This window comes from Balaenoptera physalus (genome assembly GCF_965194825.1).
Source record: "Balaenoptera physalus genome assembly, chromosome: 11".
In the NCBI taxonomy this organism is placed as follows: Eukaryota; Metazoa; Chordata; class Mammalia; order Artiodactyla; family Balaenopteridae; genus Balaenoptera; species Balaenoptera physalus.
The window spans coordinates 65,047,324-65,072,723 of NC_138896.1; the positions used below are offsets into that span (position 1 = coordinate 65,047,324).

Consider the following 25,400-nt stretch of genomic DNA (forward strand, 5'->3'; position numbering starts at 1 on the left):
ATAGAAAGCCCAGAGATAAACCCACACACCTCTGATCAATTAATCTATGACAAAGGAGGCAAGGGTATACAATGGAGAAAAGACAGTCTCTTCAATAAGTGGTGCTGGGAAAACTGGACAGCTACACGTAGAAGAATGAAATTAGAACACTCCCTGACACCATACACAAAAGTAAACTCAAAATGTATTAGAGACCTAAATGTAAGACCGGACACTATAAAACTCTTAGAGGAAAACATAGGAAGAACGCTCTTTGACATAAATCACAGCAAGATCTTTTTTGATCCACCTCCTAGAGTAATGGAAATAAAAACAAAAATAAACAAATGGGACCTAATGAAACTTAAAAGCTTTTGCAAAGCAAAGGAAACTACAAACAAAACGAAAAGACAACCCTCAGAATGGGAGAAAATATTTGCAAACGAATCAACGGACAAAGGATTAATCTCCAAAATATATAAACAGCTCATGCAGCTCAATATTAAAAAAAACAACCCTTAAAAAAAAACAAAAAACAAACAAACAAAAAAACAACCCAATCCAAAAATGGGCAGAAGACCTAAATAGACATACAGATGGCCAAGAAGCACATGAAAAGCTGCTCAACATCACTAATTATTAGAGAAATGCAAATCAAAACTACAATGAGGTATCACCTCACACCAGTTAGAATGGGCATCATCAGAAAATCTACAAACAACAAATGCTGGAGAGGGTGTGGAGAAAAGGGAACCCTCTTGCACTGTTGGTGGGAATGTAAACTGATACAGCCACTATGGAGAACAGTATGGAGGTTCCTTAAAAAACTAAAAATAGAATTACCACATGACCCAGCAATCCCACTACTGGGCATATACCCAGAGAAAACCACAATTCAAAAAGACACATGCACCCCAATGTTCATTGCAGCACTATTTACAATAGCCAGGACATGGAAGCAACCTAAATGCCCGTCGACAGACGAATGGATAAAGAAGATGTGGTACATATATACAATGGAATATTACTCAGCCATAAAAGGGAACGAAACTGGCTCATTTGTAGAGACGTGGATGGATCTAGAGACTGTCATACAGAGTGAAGTAAGTCAGAAAGAGAAAAACAAATATCGTATGTTAACGCATATATGTGGAACCTAGAAAAATGGTACAGATGAACCGGTTTGCAGGGCAGAAATAGAGACACATGTAGAGAACAAACGTATGGACACCAAAGGGGGAAAGTGGCGGGGGTGGGGTGGGGTGGTGTGATGAATTGGGAGATTGGGATTGACATGTATACACTAATATGTATAAAATTGATAACTAATAAGAACCTGCTGTATAAAAAAATAACTAAAATAAAATTTAAATGATAAAAAATAAAAAATAAAAAAATAAAAATAAACTCTGAGTTTCTTCTCTCTTTCCTTTTTTTTTTGGTGGGAAAATATACATAACACAAAACTTACCATTTTAACCATTTGTAAATGTACAGTTCTGTGACATTTAGTACATTACATTGTTGTGCAACCATCACCACCATCCATTTCCAGAACTTTTTCATCTTTCCCAACTGAAATTCTGTGCCTATTAAATAACTCCCCATCCATCTCCCCTCCCCACACCCCCATCCAGTGTTGGTTTTCATCCTTCAAGGAGCCCTGCAGCAGTCCGCACAGAGTTCTTTATACATCTCTCTGTCTGAAACACTCTTCTTCCCTTTGCCTAGTTAGCTACTACTCATCCAGTGTCACGTTCTCAGGGAAGCCTCCTTGAACCCCCAAGTCCAGACCAGAAGCTCCTGTAAATTCTTTCAAAACCCGTGCTCCTCTCGGAAAAGCACACAGCTCGGTTTGTATTTAAACATGTGCTGTGTGTTGTGGGATGGATGCTCTCACTCTGCTCTCCTAGCGTAGTTTTTACTGTCAGGAGTTACTCGCTGTGTCCACAGTGCCCGGCATAGTGGCTGGTTCGCAACAGGTGCTCAAAAATTGTTGAATGAATAAACGGATGAACACTCCTTCCCAATCTCCCTTCAGCCGGTCATCCGTCTGTGAGTACGTCCGCTCCCAGACTGGGGTGTGTTCCTGGGGGTCGGACTTTGGCATCTCATCCAGGCTGGCAGGTGGCTGTGCTCTTTGGTTTGCCTATCTCGGGCCTCCCGCCAAGCAGACAACTGAACCCACGCCCCGGGCGTGTCGCGGCGTCACGCGGAACCTCCCTGCCTCCACACGTCAGTCCGTTCGCTACCCTGGCAGGAACTGAGCTTAAACTGCAAAACTTCTCTCACCTCCGGACGTGGGAATTACAGGCTTGGAACTCAAATCCACGCGGGTGAGAGCCGAGAGATGTGAGGAAAATTGGGAGGCGCGCCCCAGCCACGCCCCATCTACATTTCGGTCGCAGTCCTTTAAGAACCGCTTCATTCAAGACTCCGCCGGGACCAGGCAGTGTGGGCGCACCAGGATTGGTCGGTTCGGGTTTGGGTGTTGCTCAGCAGCAGCGAATGAGGGCGTGGGGTGGTGTTTCAAGACTCGCGCATGCGCATCGCCGCCTACCTGCGCCTGGGCCGCCGGTGACCCGGGCCAGGTTCGCCGGGTGGGCTAAGGTTGCGGAGAAGGCGGAAGGTGGCGCGGCGGCGCGGCGGGAGGGCGCCGACTCCCGGAGGCCGCCGTCGGGGCGAGGTGAGGGCTGGCGGGCGGAGGCGGGCGCTGCAGTCCGTTAAGCAAGAGCTGGCGGGGTCGGGTGTGGCGCAGGGCGGGCCTGGAGGTGGAGGGCCGTCCCTCCCCCCCGGGCCCGCCCAGCCATCAGGCCCGGCTTAGCTCTCCAGGGCTTCGTCTGGCGTCCCGAAGTCTTCTGCCCACCCTTTTCTGCCGCCGGCTGCTCTCCTGACTCCAGGACGATCCGAGGTGCGCGCCTGCCAGGAACCCTCAGCGGCCGACGCGGGTAGAGCGCTGCCCCCAGTGGGAGGAGACGGGGTGTGTCCAGATGATAGAGGGGATGATTGTTTCCTTAATTATCCACGAAACTCAGGTAGAGTGTTTTAATAGCAAACTTCCCTTCGCGTGCCAATATTATAAGACTTGGTTTACCAAATACTGGGTGCACTAGACCAGCTTTTCTGAATATCAGATGTTCAGAGGTACTGTATATTTGTGTCCATTACAGGATTACATCTAGACTTCCAGAGCCAGAAGGATTAAGCACCCCGGTGCTTAATTAGGTTTGTAGACATCAAAGCCACAAAAGAATATTCCCAGTGGTTAAAAGTAACTGGTGAAATTTGTGACACGATCAGAAAAGTAATAAAGCTCAGACTGTGGATAGGGTAAATCTTCATTAAATTTTACAAAGAAGGGAATTAATTCTGATAGAGATAATTTTAGTAAAATAAAAATGTAAATAATTGAAAGTGCTTTAGTATTGCTAAACAGAATTAAATTGACATAACAGTTTGCTCTGGAAAATACATTTTAGACAATGTTGTTATAGCTCCAGGAGTTTGTGTTACAACACAGAGGACATCTTGGGGTCCCAAAGCTTTTTATTCTTAGAAGGAGCCTCAGAGATGCACCGCATCCAAAGATGACCGATGATCAGAGAGGAAAACCAACTTATCCAAAGTAATACAATGAGTAAGGAGCAGTTGTAACTAGTGTAATCCTAGGCCTTGGCTGCTTTTATTAACAGGGCTCTGATTAGTTCTAAGTATTAGTGCTCCAGGGGAAGGAATTGTTTTCGGGAAATAGAGTAGCTGTAATCCCAAAGATTGGATTTAGAGAAGCAGAATGTAGTGGAAAGATCGTAGGCTTTCCAGTATTTTGAGTAAGGAAGTTTTGGATGGAATACTGGCTCTACCACTTGAGCCTTGGAGCTACAGTTTCCTTTCTGTCCAGTGTAGATTATGCCTACCCCATAGATGGTTATGAGCATTAAATAACATTATCAGTGTAAAAGTTCCTAGCACAGTGCCTGACATATAATATTAGTCGCTATCAAATTCAGCCCCCTACTCTTCTTAGCTCCTAACAAGTGACAGACTTGACGCCTACCCTCTCCCCACCCCATCCCCAAGCAATGCGGAACCAAGGCACTTTCTTGAACTACAAGTGAGGTAACCAGTTCTCAAGTCCTGTGGCTGAAGGTGAATTCAGTAAGGGTGATATAGCTCTATTTTGTCTTATGTATTTTTTAAATTTTATTTTATTTTTGGCTGCATTGGGTTTTCATTGCCGCGCACGCGGGCTTTCGCTAGTTGCGGCGACCGGGGGGTACTCTTCGTTGCGTTGCGCGGGCTTGTCATTGCGTTGGCTTCTCTTGTTGCGGAGCACGGGCTCTAGGCACACAGGCTCAGTAGCTGTGGATCACGGGCTCGGTAGTTGTGGCTCACGGGCTCTAGAGCGCAGGCTCAGTAGTTGTGGCGCACGGGCTTAGTTGCTCCGCGACATGTGGGATCTTCCCGGACCAGGGCTCGAACCCGTGTCCCCTGCATTGGCAGGCGGATTCTTAACTACTGCACCACTAGGGAAGCCTCTGTCTTCTGTATTTTGGATTTGAGGAGTGGGTAATGCCTTATGGTGAACGCTTGTGTTTGAATATTTGTGTGCCAAGTGAAACTAGTTTTGTTTGTTTAAATTACTATTTTGCAAGGCCCGGTCATTTAATGCTGTTTGTCTCTCCCCCTTTCTTTCTGTCTCTCTTTTGGAGGGAGGAGAAGTGTATGTGGCAGGGGTTTGAGAGAGGGTTAAGGATACAGGGATGAAAAGAAACCAGTTGGAACAAGGGGGCCCTCCAGCTAAGCACAGTCTTTTGCCGGTAGAATATGGGTAATCTCTGACATGAGCAGTTTATAAATAGATGCTGAGAAAAGGATTTAGGAAATGGCAGAGGCAGATTAAAATATAATTTTGATAAAACCTAATAGTAACAAGAGTGCTATATTTGATTACTATTTCAGTTTCTATTTTAAAAAATGTCATTTATGTAAACCTCTTTTTTCCTCTCCAAGTAGAGATTTATCGTGGAAAAATTTTTATTAGTTTTAAAACCTAATTTTTTTTTTTACAAGTTTTATTAGTTTAAAAGTTTTTATTGAGGGCTTCCTAATATGTGCCAGACGTAGTGCCAGGTTACAGGGTCTGCCGGCCTGTAGAAGGAGCTAGTAAGACAGATTTGTATGTCGGAGTGAGCACTCTTAGGCTGCCTTTGTCCTTGTGTAATTGATAATATTTTTTCTGTAACTGTGACATGACTTTCCAGATTCATGCCACTGCTCTCCTGTTTTAAACTGAGTACTGGTTATCTGCAAGTGGCTTTTATTTTAATGAATTCAGAGATTATAGTACCTACCAGTTTAGAAATGTCATGTAGGAATGCAGCTGCTCCCTATAAAACATGCCCTTCAACGTTCATGCATAAATCATCAGAATTACAGTTAATTAGCATAAAAGATTATTGTTCTACTAGTAGAGATATTTTAAAATGACATTTAAATGTAAAAAGCAAGTAGGAGCATACTTTAAGTGATATAAAAACCTTAAGGTAATACTTTTTTTTTCTGTTTTTACTTTAAAGTAATTATACTGACAGGAAACTGCAGAGATAGTACAGAGTATGATTGATAGACTGTATGATAATTGCAAGCTTAGTTTTAAAATAAACTATTTTCCAGAGTGACTGTACTGTTTTACAGTCCTGCCAGTAATGTGTGAGAGATCCAGTTCTCACACATTATGCACATCAAATGCTGTGCATGCTTGCCAGCATTTGATATTGTCACTTTAAAAATGTTTACCTGTGCCAGTAAGTATGTAGTATTATCTCGTTGTGATCTTAAGTTGCATTTCCCTTAATAGCTAGTGATGCTAAACATCTTTTCATGTTCTTATTTGCCATTTCTATATCCTCTGGTGAAATGTCTGTTCATGTACTTTGTCCATTTTCTAACTGAATTATTTGTTTTATAACATTGAGTTTTTTTTTAATTTATTTTATTTTATCCATTTATTTAATTTTTGGCTGCGTTGGGTCCTCGCTGCTGCACGCGGGTTTTTCTCTAGTTGCTGAGAGCGGGGTCTACTCTTTGTTGTGGTGCGCAGGCTTCTCATTGTGGTGGCTTCTCTTGTTGCGGAGCACGGGCTTTAGGCGCGTGGGCTTCAGTAGTTGTGGCTCACGGGCTTCAGTAGTTGTGGCTCACGGGCTCTAGAGCGCAGGCTCAGTAGTTGTGGCGCACGGGCTTAGTTGCTCCGCGGCATGTGAGATCTTCACAGACCAGGGCTCGAACCCGTGTCCCCTGCATTGGCAGGCGGACTCTTAACCACTGCGCCACCAGGGAAGCCCAACTGTTGAGTTTTGAGAGTTCTTTAAAAATTCTAGATATCTAGACTCCTTTATTAGGTATGTGGTTTAAAAATATTTTTTTCCCAGTCTCTAGCTTTCCTTTTCATCCTCTTCACATGGACTTTTGCAGTGCAAAAGTTTTTAATTTTGATTAAATCCAATTTACTGTTTTTCTTCTATGGATTATGCTTTTGGTGTCATACATAAGAACTCTTCCCCTAAGTCCTGAAGATTTTCTCCTATGTTTTCTTCCGCTTTTATAGTTTTACTTTTTACATTTAAATTTATGATATATTTTGATTATCATCAAAATAATGAGAGGTGTGAGATTAGGTCAAGATTCTCTTTTTTTCTTTCATTCCTTCCTCCCTCCCTCCCTTCCTTCCTATAGATATTCATTGCTCCAGCACCATTTGTTGAAAAGACTATCCTTCCTCCATTTAATTGCTTTTGCACCATCGTCAAAAATCATTTGGCTGTTCTTGTGTAGGTCTGTTTCTGGCTTCTGTATTCTGTTTCATTGATCTGTGTGTCTTGTCCCCCTGCCAGTACCACACAATCTTGATTACTGTAGCTATACAGTAAATCGTGAAATAGGATAGGTACAATCCACTTTATTCTTTTTCAGAATTGTTTTAGCTATTTTAGCTTGTTTGCCCTTCCATATAAATTTTAGAATAATCTTATCTATATCTACAAGCTATCTTGCTGATGTTTTTACAGGAATTATATTGAACCTGTATATCACTTTGGGGGAGAATTGATATCTTTACTATGTTGAGTCTTCCAATTAATAACATGATATATTTCCTTATTTATTTAGGACTTTTTGATTTCTTTCAGCAATGTTTTATAGCTTTCAGCATACAAGTCCTATACATGTTTTGTTAGATTAACACCTAAGTATTGCATTAAAAAAAGTATAGCTTTATTGAGATCATGTTTTTGGATGATTGTCAGTGGTATTTTATTTTTAATTTTGGTTTCTATGTGTTTATTGCTGGTATGTAGAAAAAGAATTGATTTTGTATATCGGTCTTATATTCTGCAACCTTGTTGAACTCATTCATTTTAGGAGTTCTTTTTTAGTAGGCTCTTTGGCATTTTCCATGTAGACAGTTACGCCATCTGCAGATAGGAGTAGTTTTATTTCTTCCTTTTCTATCTCCTGAGACTTTTCACATTTTTACCCTTCAATGGAAAGTGTGGGGAGATGGGACAAATGGGCTGAGTATGGTCTGTTGCCTGGTAGACTAATTTTTCTTTTTGCTGTCTCTTATTTTTATACCACTGCAGTTTCTTCACGTATAAAATGGGAATAATTATCCATTCATCCATTACAGATGGAAAAGCTATAAAGTATAGCTTTACGGAGATCATTGTTTGGATTTTAAATGGTATTTTATTTTTAATTTTGTACTGGAGACAGTCCTTGGTGTGGATTTGAATGTGGAGAGCTCAGAGGAGTGTAGATATAGGTGAAGAATGCGCAGAGGCACAAAGGTGAAGAGAGTAGTGTACATCCTGGGGCTCCTGTTTCCTACAGCTCGTGGTAATTGAGATGCCAAATTACACCCCTCGTGTTCTTTGGGAGAAAAGTCCACCAGTGCCCATACCTGTTAATATCCTATCCAGGTAGAGGATCTGACAACAGGATCTGTGAAACAGGATGTGTAGATCCATAGAAAGATGCATCAAAGCTGTAATAACCTCCTCACTAATCCCTGGTTGCAGGGCTGCCACATGCAGAGGTGCAGTTTATGCCCTGTATGAGCACCTGCAGAATTAATAGATGGGGGCTGACACCCAACTAGGCTCTGCCAGCAGAACTGGTCCAGGGCTGTTTCTACCCCGAGAAGCACCTTGTTCTAATTTGCCACAGGTGCCATGAGGCCTCAGAATCTGTCTCCTTTTGTTGCTTAATGGTGGTCACATATCATGGCTAAAAATTTAGTATCTTATTTGCTAAGTGACTTCCTTTAGCCATCTGTAGGAACTCTCATCATTTTGAAGACTGGCTCTGTGTCAAATGTGCAGAAATTCAGGAGGACATACTATCCTCTCTGTTTTATTTTTGCCTTCTGCTTTCCTTGCTGCCAGCTTTAGGTTAAAAGCTCAGAAGCCCTCCACTTCAGGTGAGGATACGGCAAGTAAACTGCTCAGCACCTACCTCGCTGGATGACCTGAAATGCACAGGTCCCTGGACCCCAACCCTGCTGCATCAGTGTCAGGCTCTTCCTGGCCCTTTGGGACCATCTTGCTACCCTTGTCCTGCTCCCCGCTGTCACTGCTGTTGCTCCTGAGCTCTTCTGGTCTCTGTTCCCTCATCCCAGTTGGTTTAATTCTGCAAATGGAGAGATTCATTAGAGAGAAGGAAAAGGAGGATTACAAGTGAAGAAGAGACAGGGAGGCTAATGGAGGGAGGACAATTGGGAGTGACATAGCAGTAGAGGGCAGGGAAATAAAAATAAAAGCCACATTTGCACTTGTGGTGGGGGTGAGGGTGAAACAACCCAGAGTGAACATTTCAAGGGCGGTGGTGTCCCTGGCTCATCGCCCGGCCCTCAGTAACAAGGTGACCTTCCTTCCTCAGGTGTCCTCATGACTTCTCTTGTGGACCATGTCCATGATCCTTTTTGCCTGTGTGGTTAGGGTGAGGGATGGACTGCCCCTCTCGGCCTCCACTGACTTTTACCACACCCAAGATTTTCTGGAATGCAGGAGACGGCTCAAGACTTTAGCCTTGCGACTGGCCCAGTATCCAGGTCGAGGTTCTGCAGAAGGACTTGCCTTCAGTATCCAGTAAGCAAGCATGTTCACTGTTCAAGAACATCTTAACCGCGTGCAGAGGTGACATTATGCTGATCACACTGTGTGTTAAAAGCAGGTCTCACATCAGACAGTAGTCCAAGGTTGTGTGTCTTTACAATAGAATCAAAGGGACTCAAGCACTGTTGCCCCAACTCCCACCTTTCTTTCTTTCTTTTTTTTTTTTTTTTTGTAATTAGTTTTTATTGGAGTATAGTTGGTTTACAATGTTCTGTTAGTTTCTACCGTACAGCAAAGTGAATCAGCTGGCAGAGCGGCCCTGAGCATCAGCAGGCCCTCGTCACCCAGTCTTCATGCCTTTAGTTTGGTAGTTTTTTCTGCATTAGGTGCAGGGGTGGAAAAAAGGTGAGTTAAAAGGAGATACTAGATTAAAAGGTCAGGAAAGGAAAAAGACGAGAGTGAGGAAGCCAAGAAAATAAGAAAAAAGACTTACAGTTCTTGCCTTCAGTTTTTGCTTTTTTAATTTTTTCACTTTTTAAGCAAATTTTAAAGTAAAAAATGTTTATATGACAGGAGCAGGGGAGTAAAAATGAGCATAAGTAGGTCCCTCTTCTCAAGGAACTCCAGGTCTAATGAGGGGACAAGAGAAATATATAACTGAATATAACACAGTGGGGCAAATGCTCCAGTGGAAGTAGGAATCAAGTGGTTACAGTAATCATGGTAATAAGAGCTAATATGATTGTTTTCCATGGGCCAGGCACTATTCTAAGTGCTGTATGGGCTTATGAGGTAGATAATGGTATTATACCTGTTTTACAGAGGAGGAAACTAAGGTTAAGCAGCTTACCTAAGGTTAGACTGGTAGTAAATGGTAGAGCCAGGATTGGAATGGAGGCAACCAGGCACCAAGGTCTGCTCCTCATGTGTTACGTCATTTCTTATTCTAGGGGTTAGAGTAAAAAGCCGTTCTATGGAGGGATGGCGCAAGGCAGGTTTCGAAATCTCAAAATGGCTTGTTATAGATTTTACATCATTGTTTTCCAGAATTTAGGCCTTCACTTACCAAGTTCTTTTTGTTCCCATTGAATAATAAATTTTTGATTGACCTGATAAGGTGGCATCCTTTCAGGGGAATTCAGTCTCAGAATTAGGAAAACAAAAAGAAAAGTCCAGGCCTAATTCCAGGCTTGGTGGTATTGTCAGGCGAGAAGGGTCGTGGCCTGAAGAGGGATCCGGATGGTAGGCATATGAAGCTGTCACCCTGTGGTATGGGCTCTGGGTGCTCAGGAGCAAAAGCTGAGCTGCATCTGCCCACATCTGCAGCTCCTTTCTCTGGGTGCCTGAAACCACCTTCCTCGGTGGTCCCTTCCTCATTATGCTGTGATTATCTAACAGTCTATGCGGACTTTGTGCTGTACCTCAAATAGGAAACCTTTTCTCTGTTCAAACAAACAAACAAAAAAAACCTATCACTTCAAATGAAGTTCTGGGTACTTCAGTCATTTTTTGAAAAGTAGAATGTAAAATATTCTACTCATTTGTATTTTGACTTAAATAGTCACCATTATTTTCACAGAGGAAACTAAGGCTTTTGTTCCTTACAGGTGAGCGGTCCCATAGCTTAGTTAATAATAAATAAGTTAGAGTGATCACACACTGTCAGTGGCAAATGCCACTATACATTTTAAAGGAAGTGTAAGAAAGGCACAGTCCCCGGCAGGTCTAGCTGAAGAGATGCAACAAGCAGCTCCAGGACTATTCAAGGCCCAGCAGATCCAGAGTTGAGGCAACGTGGCGTCTGGGTGCAGGATGCGAATACGTGGGTCTGTTCCCCGGTAACGCAGCTGACACTCTTTTGTTCCAGTTTCTCTTCTTCGAGGGATGTGGCCTGCATGGCTATCTGCTCCTGCCAGTGTCCAGCGGCCATGGCCTTCTGCTTCCTGGAGACCCTGTGGTGGGAATTCACAGCTTCCTATGACACCACCTGCATTGGCCTAGCCTCCAGGCCATACGCCTTCCTCGAATTTGGTTCGTAACCCTCGTTCGTATTGCTATTGTTCTCTCTTGCGGCATTGTATGTGTAGGATTTCCAGTTTGGATTTGGCTTTGACCATCAGGGAACACCACTGGAGGTGCTGTAACGTGTCACTGGAGAACAGCCTTGTACGATGAGATTTCACAGCAGTGGAAGGGGCCTGCAAGCTTGGAGGTTCAACACTCTGGCTTTTCATCTCTCCAGAGCCTGGGGCAGGGTGGAAGAATGGCGAAACCTGTATCTTATTCTGGAGCAGACGTCAGCAAACTGTGGGCCAAGGGTCTGTTTTTTGTAAATAAAGTGGAACGTAGCCGTGCTTATTCTATTACTAACGGGTTGTCTGTGGCTGCTTTTGCCCTTCCCTGGCAGAGGTGGGCTGTTGTGACGGACCATCTGGGGCCCATAAGCCTAAAACATTGACTCTCCGGCACTCTGAGAACACTGCCAAGCCCTGCTCTAGAGCGGCGCTGCTCAAGGGTGGTACGTGGACCCGTTCTTCCAGCATGAGGGACGTACAGAGAGTGAGAATAAAAGTTTAGAAATTCTTGCAGTAATTTGGCACTCCTGCGATATTTTCAGTTGTATTTTATCAAAGTATCTGTCTGCAACCATTTGGAAATAAGAAAAAACTGGTCCTTCATGCAGAGGTTTGAGGAGCACAGCTCTGCCAGAGGACACTCCTTTTCTAGGCCCTGCCAGAGAGGCCCTGTGGAGGCTCAGGGCTTTGGAACACAGCAGGGTAATTGTAGCGTATGCTATCAGTATCTGTCAGCTGTGATTCAAGTCATTTTGAGCTCCTGGAGAGGAGGAGTAGAGGTGGGAGTTGGGGGACATTCTCTGGTCTCGATGTAAATCGCCATGGTCCCTATGATGCTCTTGAACGAGGGGCTGGCAGCATTTGGTACTCAGGGTCAGGTGCAGGGCTGGCACCTCGAAGTGTTGCCACTTATGCTTCTGGCAGCTACTGCTCACATCCCCTCATGTGGTCTCTGGCTGGCCCATCAGTGATGGGCCCAGCACCCCCTTTTGGTGTCACCCAAAGGTGCTGGGGAGCTCCCTGATACTCGGGCCCCAGCCTGGTAGCCCTGTGACATAGACCATGAGTTCTGCCTGAGTCTCCCTGTGAGGATTGGTCCAACTGCCGCTCTCAGCCCCACTTCTTCTTCTGAAGGGCATGCTGTCCCCAGTCAGACCACAGCTGCAGCCTCCCTTGGCTGTTATATGATTGGCAGCTGGTAGACCTGTGTTCTTCTCTCCCCTCATCTCTGCATGCGCCTTCCTTCCAAAGCGGTGGGCTTGGTCTCACAGGAGACCCTTCCCAGCATCACGTTTATTCATTATTGAGTGCGAGTAGAATATAAGTAAAAGTATGTGGATATTAGAATTATACATGATTTTGCTTTGCCAATATGTATGAAACTTCACTTCAAATACTTATTAACACTTGGTAATGGTTGATACTAATGTAAATAAAAGAATTAAAACCAGTACCTTTCAGATATGTAATCCTAGTTTGCACAACATAACTCACAATGATTTGTAATTTTTTTTCACACGCCTTTTCTTGGGATAATCAGGTCAAAAATGACTGTCCCCATTTTTCTATCTTAGAAATATTCTGTGAATGGCCCAGAATTGTACTATGAGTCGTGGCTGAGCTAAGACTCAAGCCTCTGTCCCCTGACTCCCTTGCCACTGAGGTTCTGATGGACAGACTGTCACGTTTTAATTATTCTGCTTTGAAGAGATTGATGAGACCAGTCCTGATATGTACTAATCATGTGTAGTTGACACTCTTCAGAGTCTGGCTGACTTATTAGCTTGCTTAGAAACGTAAACTTCATTGTGTACGTGTTGTCTTATAACATCCCTTGTAATGAAGACACTCAGCTTGGGTTGCTCTCTTTTCGCAGACAGCGTCATTCAGAAAGTGAAGTGGCATTTTAACTATGTAAGTTCCACCCAGATGGAGAGCAGCTTAGAAAAAATTCAGGAGGAACTCAAGTTCCAGCCTCCAGTGCTTCTCACTCTGGAGGACGCAGATGTGGCTAACGGGGTGATGAACGGTCACCCACAGATGCACTTGGAGCCTGGTAAGTGGCCTGCTGCTCTCTGACGTTGATAAAGATGAGGTGAGAATGTGTATTTCAAATGCACAGTGACAGTTTTAGTAGGAAGGTGTTTGGGTGGGGGGGCAGTGTATAAAATACCTGGGGAAAAACATGGGCTGATCTTGTTCCAGGTGGCTGTTATAAAAAACTCAACTGTTGTGACCAGTGAGTCGATCTGAAGAGAGGCAACTCTTCTGACGAAATTCAGGAGGAGAGTGACTTGGCAGGTTGTTTCCTTAACCAGGGTGAAATCACATTTAAATGGTGTAAAGGAGATTTTCACTCTCTTTTGCTGGAAGTCACTTGTTGAACTGTACAGATTTGTACATTCTCTCTCTCTCTCTCCTTTTTTCCTTTGACAGTGAGTCCCTATCTCATCATTTAGTGAAACATTGGGAATCTCCACTGAGAAGCCCCCGCTCCTTGATGGAGGGGTGGAGGGCTATGGGGGTGAGAGTGGGCAGGGGCCAGAGCCAGGGCTTCTAGACCTCTCACTCTCTGCTTCTCTGTGGGACCTGGGAACATCGCTCTATCCATTTGGATTCCCGAGTCCTTAATCTGAGGAATGAGGTGTTAATGGACGCCCATAGTGCCCTGGCGTCCGTCCGTGACTTAGTCTGGCATTAACACCAGTAGCCACTCAATGCCTAGCACATAGCAAAGCATGCATTTTTGCATTCCTTGTTTACAGTTACACACAATTAAACCAATCTTTAATTAAAGTGGATATTTATATTCTAAGAATTCTGTAATGGTGTAAAAGCTGAATCCTTCCCTGGAAGACAGAACCATCTACATTATAACAGTCTAATTACTTTGTTTTAACAGTTTTATACTAAACTCATTGCTTGAATTTTGAAAGTGGTGTGTTAAAAATGTTCACATTTTTGGCTTAACTTTGTGTTTCGATTTGATCCGTTTCAACCAGTAAATTCCTGGATTGGCTCTTACGCCATTCCATAAGTTGTTGTAATTTATATTGGGATTGAACTTAACTTTTGTGGAAGGAAGACTGGGTAATCAGACCCCAAGCTTCTCCTTTGCCGTATCTGTAGACAGGGTAACTTTGTGATGTATGTTTCGTTTTATAAACACTTAGACAAGAGGAGAAAATCCAGAAAGTGTCAACTTGCCTATCTTTCTAGGATGTTTTACTGTGGTTTGACTCTCCCTATTGTTCCAAGACTAGAACCTTTACAGGTAGCATGCTCTGTTCTAACAGAAACTTTGAATTGCTCGGTGGAAACTCTAACACACTAACAATAGGCATCAGTTGGGTTGTGGCTAGATATTTGTGTGTGTGTGTATGCGTATGTGGGAAATGTAAGGACAAGAAAGGATGATTTAAAAGGAGCATAGCAAGAGAATGGGTGGGACACTATTTAATTGTGTGAACCAGAATCCGTTTCAGCAGTTACCTTTGAAGAGAGAATGATCATTTGTCCTAATTAGAGTTCCAGAAACAGCTTGTGGCTGAAATAATCAATGTTTCCCTCCTCTTCCCAATAATTTTAGAATTTAAAAAATTGCGTTTGCTGTGAATTGCTCCAGGAGCACACATGACACTGAATGTTGTCCTTGTCAGAAAAAGAATGGAACATTTTACAAGCTGAGGGTTGAGCTGTGTAATAGAAATGCTTCAGGATTTGACAACCAATTTACAGCTAAAGCCATAAACTGCTTTAAATCAGGATTTCTCAACCTTAGCCCTATTGACATTTTGTACTGGAAATTCTTTGTTGTGAGGGCTGTCTTGTGCATTGTAGGATGTCTAGAAGCATTCATGGCCTCCACCCACTATAGATGCCAGTAGCAACCTGTCCCCAGTGGGGACAACCCAAAATGTCTCTAGACATTGATTGAGGGGCCATATCGTCTCTGGTTGAGAAGCACTGTTAAATAGAAAGGAAATGAAGCACTTGAAAAATCTGTGCTTGCTCAGAGAAGGGGCCTCTTTCTGGAAGAAATTCACCTTGGATTCCCAGATCCATTCTGTCCTTCATTTCTTGCCTTTTCCCCCTCTAACTACAGCTGCTTTTTAAATTAATATGTTTGCAGTTGTGTGTTTAACATAATAAACCTTTTCATTAGCAGAGGTCTAGTGAATGTCTTTATTTTTCCTTCATATGGAAATTGTTTTCACTAGACACTTCTCGTTTTTCATTGTGAAGCTCCTAATTTCCGAATGGAACCTGTGACAGCCCTGGGCATCCTCTCTCTTATTCTCAACATCATGTGCGCTGCTCTGAACCTCATTCGTGGAATTCACCTCGCAGAACATTCTTTACAGGTAACCTTTTCTATACCTTTTAAATCAAAAGACACATGATGGAAGAAACGGATGGGGATACATATTATTTATAAGGTTATTATGTACTACATTTTAAAAATTGAAGTAAAATTTTTACTTCTCATTTTATTCTTTGTCGTAAGTTGAGCAAATATGAAACTTGCTCTTTTGTATCTGTTTTCCTAAGACGCCCAAGGGCCCTGCTGGGATATTGGTGAGAAATGGAAAACTTGCTTCAAGGACATCAGGCCACCCCATGGCCCCAGGGACTCCAGGAGTCACTGCAGGGGCTGGATTGTTCATCCAGGGCAAAAGTTTGTTGCTCAGACTTTAACATTCAGGCCCTTTTTTCCCCTGGGGAGAGCGGCCTCATAGTCTGATTTATATCATTCAGATACCAGCTTCCTGGTGTCTTTGTCAAAAGAACTGTGTCACTGCGAAGTTCCTTCGCCAGCCTGCTCATCTCAAAGCACGTTTCTACTTCAGTGCTTTTTAAATATTATCTTTAAATTTTGAAGTATTTCCAACACTTTAAAAAATAGTATGGAACCACTATGAACATGAACAGATAGATGTTACTTTTAAAAACAAGAGCCGTAACGCTCACACCGAGGCATGTGGTGGCCAAAGCCTGAAGCGCAGCTTAGACTGAATCTCAGGTGGCTTATGGGGACCGAAGTGTTTGGGGAACAGCAGCAGGCCTGGGCCACGGGTGGTGGCTGGCTGTTTCCACACCCCGTCTCTGGCCAGTGTGTGGCGTGGTTCCCACTCTTACTGTTTACGACGACTCATAAGCAGATGCTTACCGAGTGTCTGTATGCACTAGAACAGGCGTTCGTTGGTCAAGACATAGTCCCTGAGTTGGGGCACATAGCAGAGTGCGGCAACATCACTAAGGAGGTGGCGGTCCCGGGGGGAGTGGGAGGAGTTGGGGAAAGCTTAGCACTTACAGATGAGTTGGATTTTGACAGGTGGCAGGGCTGGGGGTGGGGGCATTCCGGGTTGAGGGCTCAGCACACATGCCTGGGGACTGGAGGGCGCTTGGTGTGTCCAGGCCACTCAGAAGGATTTCATGTCACCCCCGGTGCGATGCGTGAACGGGGGGCTTATTTCTCACCCAGCCAGGGATTTTGTACCGTCAACCATACCAGACCCAACGCGGAGCAAAGCGCTTCACGTCGTAGTGTTTTGTGTCCTCTAAATATTCCTTTCCTTGTGTTCCTCATATTTGTCTTAGGTTGCACAAGAAGAAATTGGAAGTATTCTGGCTTTTCTTATTCCTTTTGTAGCCTGCATTTTCCAGGTGGGTGAAACGTTGATGTTTTAGTGAGTGGGTTAAACCCATGGCCTTATTTTGTTCTGTTGGAACTATCAACAAGTTTCTAGATCCTGCTTTTGTTCCACCAAGGCCTTGGTTCAAATCATGGATATAGTACCAGCCCTTAGTGGAAGGACCCTCCACCCATCCTGCCCAATCCTCTCATTGTACAGAGAAAAGACCTTTGGGCTCAGAAAGGGAAAGCCACTTGCCCTAGGCCTCAGGGCCTTTGACAGTGCAGGACAGAAGCCAGGAATTTGAACTGGGCTCCCAAGAAGCGAGGGATGAAACTGCAGTGGGGGTTGGGTTGGGCCTGACCAGTATGAGGCAGGGTCCTGCCTCGTGCTTATTGTCGGGGCGTCCAAGTATGGAAGTGTCCTTCTGCAGAAGTGACACCTATGTCTATGTGTTTCTTTTCAAACACAGGACTAGGTTAAAAAATTTGTTGTTTTTAATAGTAATACCATCTGAGTCAAATCTGTCCTTAGGAAATGAAACAAAAATTATAACACTAACTAGAGCCCTTTGATTCTTAGTTATTTTCAAATAAGCTGTGTACTTAAGGAGTGGGGTAAAAAGGAGCTTTTGAATCCCCTATAGGCAGAGTTAATTCTAGTAAAAACCTGACTCTCTTTCTTGATCCTCCACATGGACTAGGAGTTTAGTACCTTTTCTGCATGTTTGAGCTTCTTCTTCTTCTTCTTCTTCTTTTTTTAAATTAAAAGTTCTGTTCTCAGGGCACTTCTTCTCTCTCCTGCATACATCCTAGATGGCCTGTTTTTAAGAATTACCTGATTGTGCAAAAAGAAATTTTCATCCCAAGATTGAAAATGCACTCATTTTTTTAGAAAACAAGTCTCCAAGACCTTGGGTGTTGCCAGGAGGAGTTTCCTGGAGCCTGCATTTCAGGGCTGCAGGTATCTTACAGTTCCACCTTCATCCCCTCAACTGCAGTCTTACTTAGATAGCTCTTTCGATAGGGAACTCTCTCCCTCCCCGCCTGAGCTTTTGTCAGATTGTTCTGTGTTTTGAGAATGTGTCTTTTTAAAAAAAAAACAAAAAACACCCCAACATTGAACCAAAAAACGATTTCCACCTTTTGCAGAACAAGAATGGCCTCTTTCTGTGTGATAGCCCTACAGGAAATATCAGTCATTCTCCCTGCTATAAGACCTTTCCCTGAGTCAGAGATGCTTTTTTTTTCTGTCTTTTTTTTTTTTTTTAGTCTGTGCCACTTGGCATGTGGGATCTTAGTTCCCCGACCAGGGATCAAACCCGTGCACCCTGCAGTGGAAGCGTGGAGTCTTAACCACTGGACCGCCAGGGAAGTCCTCAGAGATGCTTTGGAAGACATAACAAGGAGGATGTCTAGGGAACGGTGGTCCCCTATGCAGTTGTAACTCAGGAAAAGCTAAAAGAGTAAAAACACGGCTTCTCTCAGCAGCTTTCTCACCTTTTATGACCCCCCTGAAGGAAAATTCATTTGGAGGCCTGTCGACCTTGTTAGGGTATTCTGGCCTGGCTGTCTACCCCTGACCTGCGCCTCTTCTCTCTCTACAGCACAGCCTGGGCATTTCTGTCTGTCTTTCTTGAATTCTTTCAAGAGTGCTGTGTTCTAGTTCCTCCTGTGATGTCTTTTTCACTTTTCTTATCTCTTCCAAATCCCCACTTTCATCCAGTGATTAACAGCAGCTGATCCAGGGAGTCCAAGCTCCACTGTAACGAATTCAGTTTAATAAGCTACTGTGTATGAAGTGACACTGCGTGGCAGGTACGATAAGTGAATCCTGCGTCTGACCTTGGCCATTTCGTTATCTCTGATGGGACTTCCCCTTCTGGTGTCATTTCAGTGCTATTTGTACCTGTTCTACAGTCCAGCCAGGACGATGAAGGTGGTGCTGATGCTGCTTTTTATTTGCCTGGGCAACATGTACCTGCATGGGCTGAGGAACCTCTGGCAAATCCTCTTCCACATAGGAGTGGCTTTCCTGTCTTCCTATCAGATCCTGACGAGGCAGCCTCAGGAGAAGCAGTCTGACTGTGGAGTGTGAGGATGACGTCATGGGCTGAACGGATCCTTTGATTTTCTTATGAGGGTCATGGATGTTCCCCTTTTTGCTTCTCGACTTCACCTTAAGTTTCCATCCTTGAAGTTCCTTTCAACCAAAGCGGATTGATCCCGAGAGCTGAGACTTTTCATAGGTGCAGTTGAAAGCATGAGATTGATTGACATCAAGTCCGAGTTTTGTGCTGAGGGTTACTGCAGAATCTCCAGTTCAGCACGTTTACTTCGGACAGCAGAATCTGGGGGCTTATTCAGAAAGAGCATTATTGGAAGACCAAAATGGAATTATTTTGGTCTTTTAAATTGAGTGATGCAATAAACCACTAGATTCAATAACAGTAGTTTAAAGTAATTGGCAGTTGTCTCTGAGGAGCCACTTAAAAATCTGTATCAGCTTTTCAGTGTAAATGTGACTTGGTTAGTTTTTTTTTTGAGGGCCAGAAGAGGGTGAATTAAAAACTTTAAAAAGTGGTTTATAACTATAAGATGGATAAATTTTGTTTACATTTTTTGATAACTTAGGTCTGATATGATACCTTTAGAATATTTAAATATATTTTAGGTATAAGTTGAACATGTCTTCACTTAGGGTAAGGACAAACTTAAGCTGAGAACATGGTTAAGAAAGCTGAATTTATTAAATTTATATATAACCTTTTATGGTAGTGGGATTGTAGGGGTATAGAAATGTTTTGTATTTATTTGCAGGGTATATCTGAATATTTTTAAAATTGAGTAACCAGCGCTACCGGATCATTAACTTATAAGCATGAGCAGAAATGAGAATATCAGGATTCCTTGCAGTTGGCCACAAACTAGAGTAGGCAAGTCACACATATTCATACGGTGGCACTTTACAGTCAGTCACAGGTGGGAGAGGCTGCTGTCATCAGCCTTTTAGGTGGCGGCCGAATACCTGTCACTTTAATCATGTCATTTGATACTTGACCCTGTGTACTTGTTCTCAGAAGATCTCCCAAATTAATTACTCCTCCGCAGCTTTCCCAATCATCTTCATTAGATTAAGGGCCTCATTTTTTTATGAACAAGAGTTAAGTGTGTGTTAACTTTTTTAGAGCTTTATAGCTTATAAAGCTTTATAATTAACCCTGTGCTCTGAAAAGTTACTTTTCTTTCTCTCATTGTCAAAATATTGACTGATTGTAGTTTTCCAAAATTTAGATCTGAATATGATCCCTCAGGTCTCTAGAAATTTCAGACTGGGTTGCCCAGTACCATTCAGGAGGCCATTTTGGAAGTTTGCCCTTTAGATTGTTCTTCATAGAAGTCCGGAATCTGAATAGCTCCACCACAATTGCATCGAATACTTTGGGTTGAATTATGTGATCTTGATAAATTAAAAAATCCTATTTTGGTAGTTTTTAATAGTCAAAAACTGTTGCAAGGGTTATTGAGCAGATGGGGAAAGCAAGGATGTCATTTTAGGGAATTCAGCTGTACTTGGTCATTACTGGTGGTGAATTGTTATTGAGCTACCTTGGTGTCACTTAAAAGTCCATGTGACTACGAACTGTGTTGGGAAAATGTTGCCATGGTAATTTTATTTTCTTATAATAGAATTTCCTATTTTTAATCAAACAAAGTATCTGGATATGAAAGTTATGCTGCCAACATCCTCAGATGTAAACTTCAGAGTTGTCTCTCCACTGATTTTGCATCTGCATAATTTTCCGCATAGCCAGCAGGTGAATTTTCAGGCTTTCCGGGACATAATTTTGAAGAGATGGTGAAACAGAATGGGAAGCTAAGGAGGGGAGACAAATCTTTTTATATTAGAAGCACACACACAAAGCTTTAAAAGTTGATTAGAACTTTAAAAGCTTTAAAAGTTTGATTAGCTTACCCAATGTATTGTTTTCTTTTTGAGCCTGTGTGCTCTTGGTGTTGCCATGTAGCCCTGTACCCCAGATGGTCTGGGGTCTGAGCCTGTGATCCACATTCAGCAAGTAGTGAAGAACAATCCTTGCGGAGGAGACCCTCCTGGTGAATGCCTCCTGCCCTAGTGGAGAGGTTATTCACACCTGGTTGAATGTGGTCTGAATCCGTTAACATCTATATGGGGTTTGAGATTTACTTTTGCAAACAGAAGGGAAAAGATGCAGTCGACAAACGCTGCAATATAATGACCACATAAGCATCATTTAACTGAAATCCAGCTAAGAGCAGTCTCAGTTCACTGGTGGTAGAAGCTAATGATAGGAAAGGCGTTCTGGAGATTTTATCCAAGGGAAATCCCAGGCTCAGGGGTTGACTTGGTTCAGGCCTGGAGTTTCGTAGCCCTGTGTCATCCTTGATGCTAGAAAGTTGACCCCCACGTTACCCTCAGTCCGCCACACACCTCTGTTTTAGCTGTTCTAGCACCTTGATTTTCTCAGACGTTAACCGATCTCAGGGCTGGACCCTGGGATAGATGAAATAATGTTGGAAAAACCTTAAAAGTGCCTTCGGGTGTCAGATGTGGCAAGACCTTGAGCAGCAGTGTGTGAAGTGTCCCATCTGCTGTATCTGGGCGGGGATGTGGCTCAAGGCTCTCTGGCAGGGGCCAAGTCCGAGGATTCCCAGTCCGCAAGTGTGCTAGTGTGGGAACCACATAGGCTCTGCTTTTCTTTCCCCAGGCTAGCCTGAGTGTGACGAGGACCATGCCTGGGTTTCCTGTCCTGGGCGGGGGCAATCAGGCGTATATTTGGGTGGGATTTCCTCTCGGTACTAGAGGCCTCAGTGCCCTCAGCGGGAGGAAGGTGACCATAGGCTCCTGGTTTTGCTTCTCCAGCTGGCACTCCTTTTATCTGTGAATCAAGGCCCAATGTTTTAAAGCTCTTCAAGGGGTGGGAAAAAGGGTATTGGAAGGAGAGCTGAAATTAGAACGTTTAACATCATTGCTACCAACCCCCCCTTGAGCTCCCTGTTCTTTTCCTAGGTGCCCCTGTTCAGGTCTCCCCTGCCTCTTTCCACGTCTGCCCCCCACATTCCAGTCCTGGGGACCGAGGCTGAAACTGGAGTCTCTGGAGGGACGGGGAAGCCACCTTTCATCTTAACGGATAGGGCGGGTCCAGGAGCTTCAGAGAGGGTGCGGATGGCCCCAAAGCCCAGCCCTCTTCCCTGTGCACCCCCAGGCACACAGCAAGGCTGGCTGTTTGGGGCCCAGGAAGCAGGGCTAGATGAGAAGCGGAGCTGGGGGCTGGCTGGCTGCTGGAAGACAGCAGCTGCCCTTGGCACATGGGGGCTGCACGCCACACCTTCATCCAGGGCTGCCGTCTGTTGTTCCTTGAAGGAGTTGGCTGCTCGTTACATGAAGGACAGGTGGCCCTCAGAAAACAGTGCAGTGCAGGTGAGGACCGGAGGGGAGGGAGGGTTTACGGTGACCAGATGAGTGCACAGACCCCTGCCCCGATGTCGCTCACATTCCAAGTGATTCTACACAGAATCCTCCCAGGTACGGGGAAACCCTATCTGTGCACTGTGAGTGTTAATAATGGTGGAAGAAGAGAGAGTAGATGTGCCCTGGAGAGATGGGGTGGGAAGGAGCTCCCTGTCAGCTGGCCCGAGGCCTGGAGGTCGGCGTGGCTCTCCCACTTGGTCCGGCCCCGCAGTGGGTGAGTCGCAGCCCGTTGGCCGGGTATCCTCTGGAAAACGGTGGTAACGTCGGCCGCCTCCCCTGGCGAGCTGTCAGGAGGGTAGAAGCAGTAGCGGAGGGGATGCTGGGTGAATCCATTGTTCATGTGCAGGAGGAGAAAGGCTTTGAGTTGGTTCACCCAACAGGCGGAGGTTCTGCAGGCTTCAGGCAGTGCAGCTCGGCACAGCTGTGTCTTCTGGCCTTTACAAAAAAAGGCCTCATGCTTTCATTCCAGACAGGTAGCAGCCTCTCTTCCTCCCCCTGGACCTGCCTCCTGCCTTCCAGGCACGGAGCCTTTGGTTCCAGTGGCATTGGGTCCTCCAGGATCCAGGGAGGCTGGTTGGACCAAACCTCATGGCCTGTTTCTGACCCAGATGAGGAGAGCTGATTCTCCCTTCTGGGAGCAGTGATGTCAAACTTCTGTTGCTGGGGAAACGTCATTGGCAGAGAACCTGTGGAAAAAGGCTTGTCAGTAAAATCTGGGAATGGCCGGATATGGAAACATCTGCCCATGTGTACCGATGGCAGAGCTGTTGCCCACAAGCGCCTTTCATTTAGGGTAAAATTATCAAATCCAGTCTATTCCTCTACCCTGTGCTTGGTACATATGACCTTCTTTAACCCTTATACTTACATGATTCTGGGTTGTTTCAGAAGTGTTATTTAATGAATGATTCATATAATGTGGCCCCAGGATTCCATTTTGTTCAGTGGACTTTTTTACTAAGAGCATTAAAGATTGAGGCTGGTTTAGCCAGAGAAGACAATTTCCTTCATGTATTCATTTTGAATGCTTGCTGCCCATGTTATACAAGCTTCTTACTGTTTTCATGTAATAACAAAGATCTATTTTGAGTAAACGATGAGTGCATTTTAACAAACTTTCACACAGTAGTAAAGCCTAAACTTGTGTTAATGTTGGTAACGAATGTCGTATAGCCGTTTATATACTATGTATATATAAATTAAACGAGGTGGCCTCAGAAGTGGGAGGAGAGTAAATATAAGGTGCTTATCAACCTGTGTGTTTGTATTTGTGTGAAAAGTCCTGAGTTATGGGTCCATTTTCCTAGATGAGGTGATGTGGGCCTGGCATAATGGAGGGGGGTGTGTTGAGAGAAGTGAAATTCAGGTCCTCTTGTCCAGTGAGGTCTAGACAGGTGCAAGGGCTCAAATAGTCTTCAGCACTAATCCCCAGACTCTGGAATGCAATCATGGGTCCAGGAAAGACCTTGGAAAAACCAAAATAGCAATTGCCGCACTGCCCTGGGGGCTGGAGGGGGCTGCCTTCTATGCAGGCTCTGCTTCTGCCCAGCCCTTTCCCTACTCTGGGCTCTGAGCTCTGGTCTGTATGTACTCTAAGGGTGATGTCGTTTTCATTTCCCAGGACGAGCCCTGTCAGGAAATGGCCACCAGGGGGCACATCATCAGGTTCCCAGCCCAGGGGACTGTGCTGTTTTGCAGGATCGTTCCTTTAGCAGCTGATGAAATTCCCAGAAAGGAAAAAAATGCACCAGCCTCTCCTGACAGCACTTTAACCACACTGGGGGATGCATGTGCCAAGCTCCTCTTCACTATCTGTCCTGAGTGAAGATCTTTTGGAGGAGGGCAAAGACCTCCAAAATAAGCATCTGAATTACTGAGTTCTGGGATTCGGGCGTTGACAGACCCTTTAGATACCACTGGGTTCAACCCCATTGTTGCTCAGGTGAGGAAGTTGAGGTCTGTCCTAGGTAGCCAATGACAGTGTAGCCCAGAGCTCTGTCCTCTGGGCTGAGACCAAGGTGCCGTCAGCCCACTTGGCGGAACCCACAAAGAATAAAAAGGGATCTTGGCCCATGAAGGATGCCCTTTCTGTGCCAGGAGGGCTGGGTGCCAGGAGGGCTGATGAATTGCCTTCCTTTTTCTTGGACTCTAATCCCCTGTGGGGTCAGGTAGCAGAAGTGCTGCCTGACAGCTGCCCAGCATCCTTGGGCAGTGCCAGCGGAGGAGTGAAGGGGCTCAGAGAGAAGGGGCCCACCTGAGTGCGCCTGGGTCTGCTGAGTCAGCTCTAAGACATCCCCGGATCGAATGTGCAGGGCAAAACCTATTAAGTTCACTGTAGAGCATGACGGAGAGTATCTGTGACCTGGGGTGAAAAAGTACTTCTTAAACAAAACGTCATAGGCACGACCCTTAAGGCAAAATGATTGATGAATCTGATGACATACAAATAAGGATGTCATGGGCAAAGTTAAAAGGATGAGAGAAGATATTTACAATGTCTGAAACCAGTAAGGGATTAATATACAAGCACTTCCTTAAATCAGCAAGAAAGACGAGCAACTTCAATAGAAAAATGAGCAATTTGCAGAAGAGAAAACCCAGAAAGCTAATAAGCATATGAAGATGTTTACAATCATCAGGAATACAGAGAAATACATATTAAAACAACCATAAGACATCACCTTACGCCTGTGAGTTTGGCAAAATTTAGAAACCTGGATGGGAGTATTGGCGCGAGTATGGGTATCTAGGACTTCGTGTACAGCGAATCTGAACAGCAGTGCTACTGTTATAAGCTGAACTGTGTTCTCCCTAAAGTCATATGTTGAAGTCCTAACCCCCAGTACCTCAAAACGTGACTGTATTTGGAGACAGGGTCTTTAAAGAGGTAATTAAGGTTAAAAAAATTAGAGGTCATATGGGTGGGCCCAAATCCAATATGACTGGTGTCCTTATAAGAAGAGATTAGGACACAGACCCATACAGAGGGGAGACCATGAGAAAGTCCAGGGAGAGGGTGGCCGTCTGCAGGCCAAGAAGAAACCAGCCCCACTGACACCTTGATCTCCAACTGCTAGCCTTCAGAAATG

General features: G+C 44.4%; 1 protein-coding gene across 4 annotated transcripts; it reads left to right on the forward strand.

Moving 5' to 3' along the window:
- Nucleotides 1-581: 581 nt before the first annotated feature.
- On the forward strand, nt 582-23,564 carry SEC22C (SEC22 homolog C, vesicle trafficking protein). 4 transcript variants are annotated; one of them, XM_082412961.1, is made up of 10 exons: nt 582-2,665; nt 2,804-3,014; nt 8,914-9,122; nt 10,957-11,120; nt 11,210-11,407; nt 13,041-13,220; nt 15,410-15,528; nt 16,766-16,831; nt 17,695-17,763; nt 18,697-23,564. In XM_082412961.1, exons 3-10 carry the CDS (start codon nt 8,941-8,943, stop codon nt 18,895-18,897), a joined length of 1,179 nt encoding a protein of 392 aa, XP_082269087.1. In that variant the 5' UTR covers nt 582-2,665; nt 2,804-3,014; nt 8,914-8,940; the 3' UTR covers nt 18,898-23,564. The 4 variants fall into 4 exon arrangements, with proteins under 4 accessions (XP_082269087.1, XP_082269089.1, XP_082269088.1 ...); XM_082412962.1 differs by lacking the exon at nt 17,695-17,763 and having other exon boundaries at nt 585-3,014; XM_082412964.1 differs by lacking the exon at nt 11,210-11,407 and having other exon boundaries at nt 589-3,014.
- Nucleotides 23,565-25,400: the final 1,836 nt, after the last annotated feature.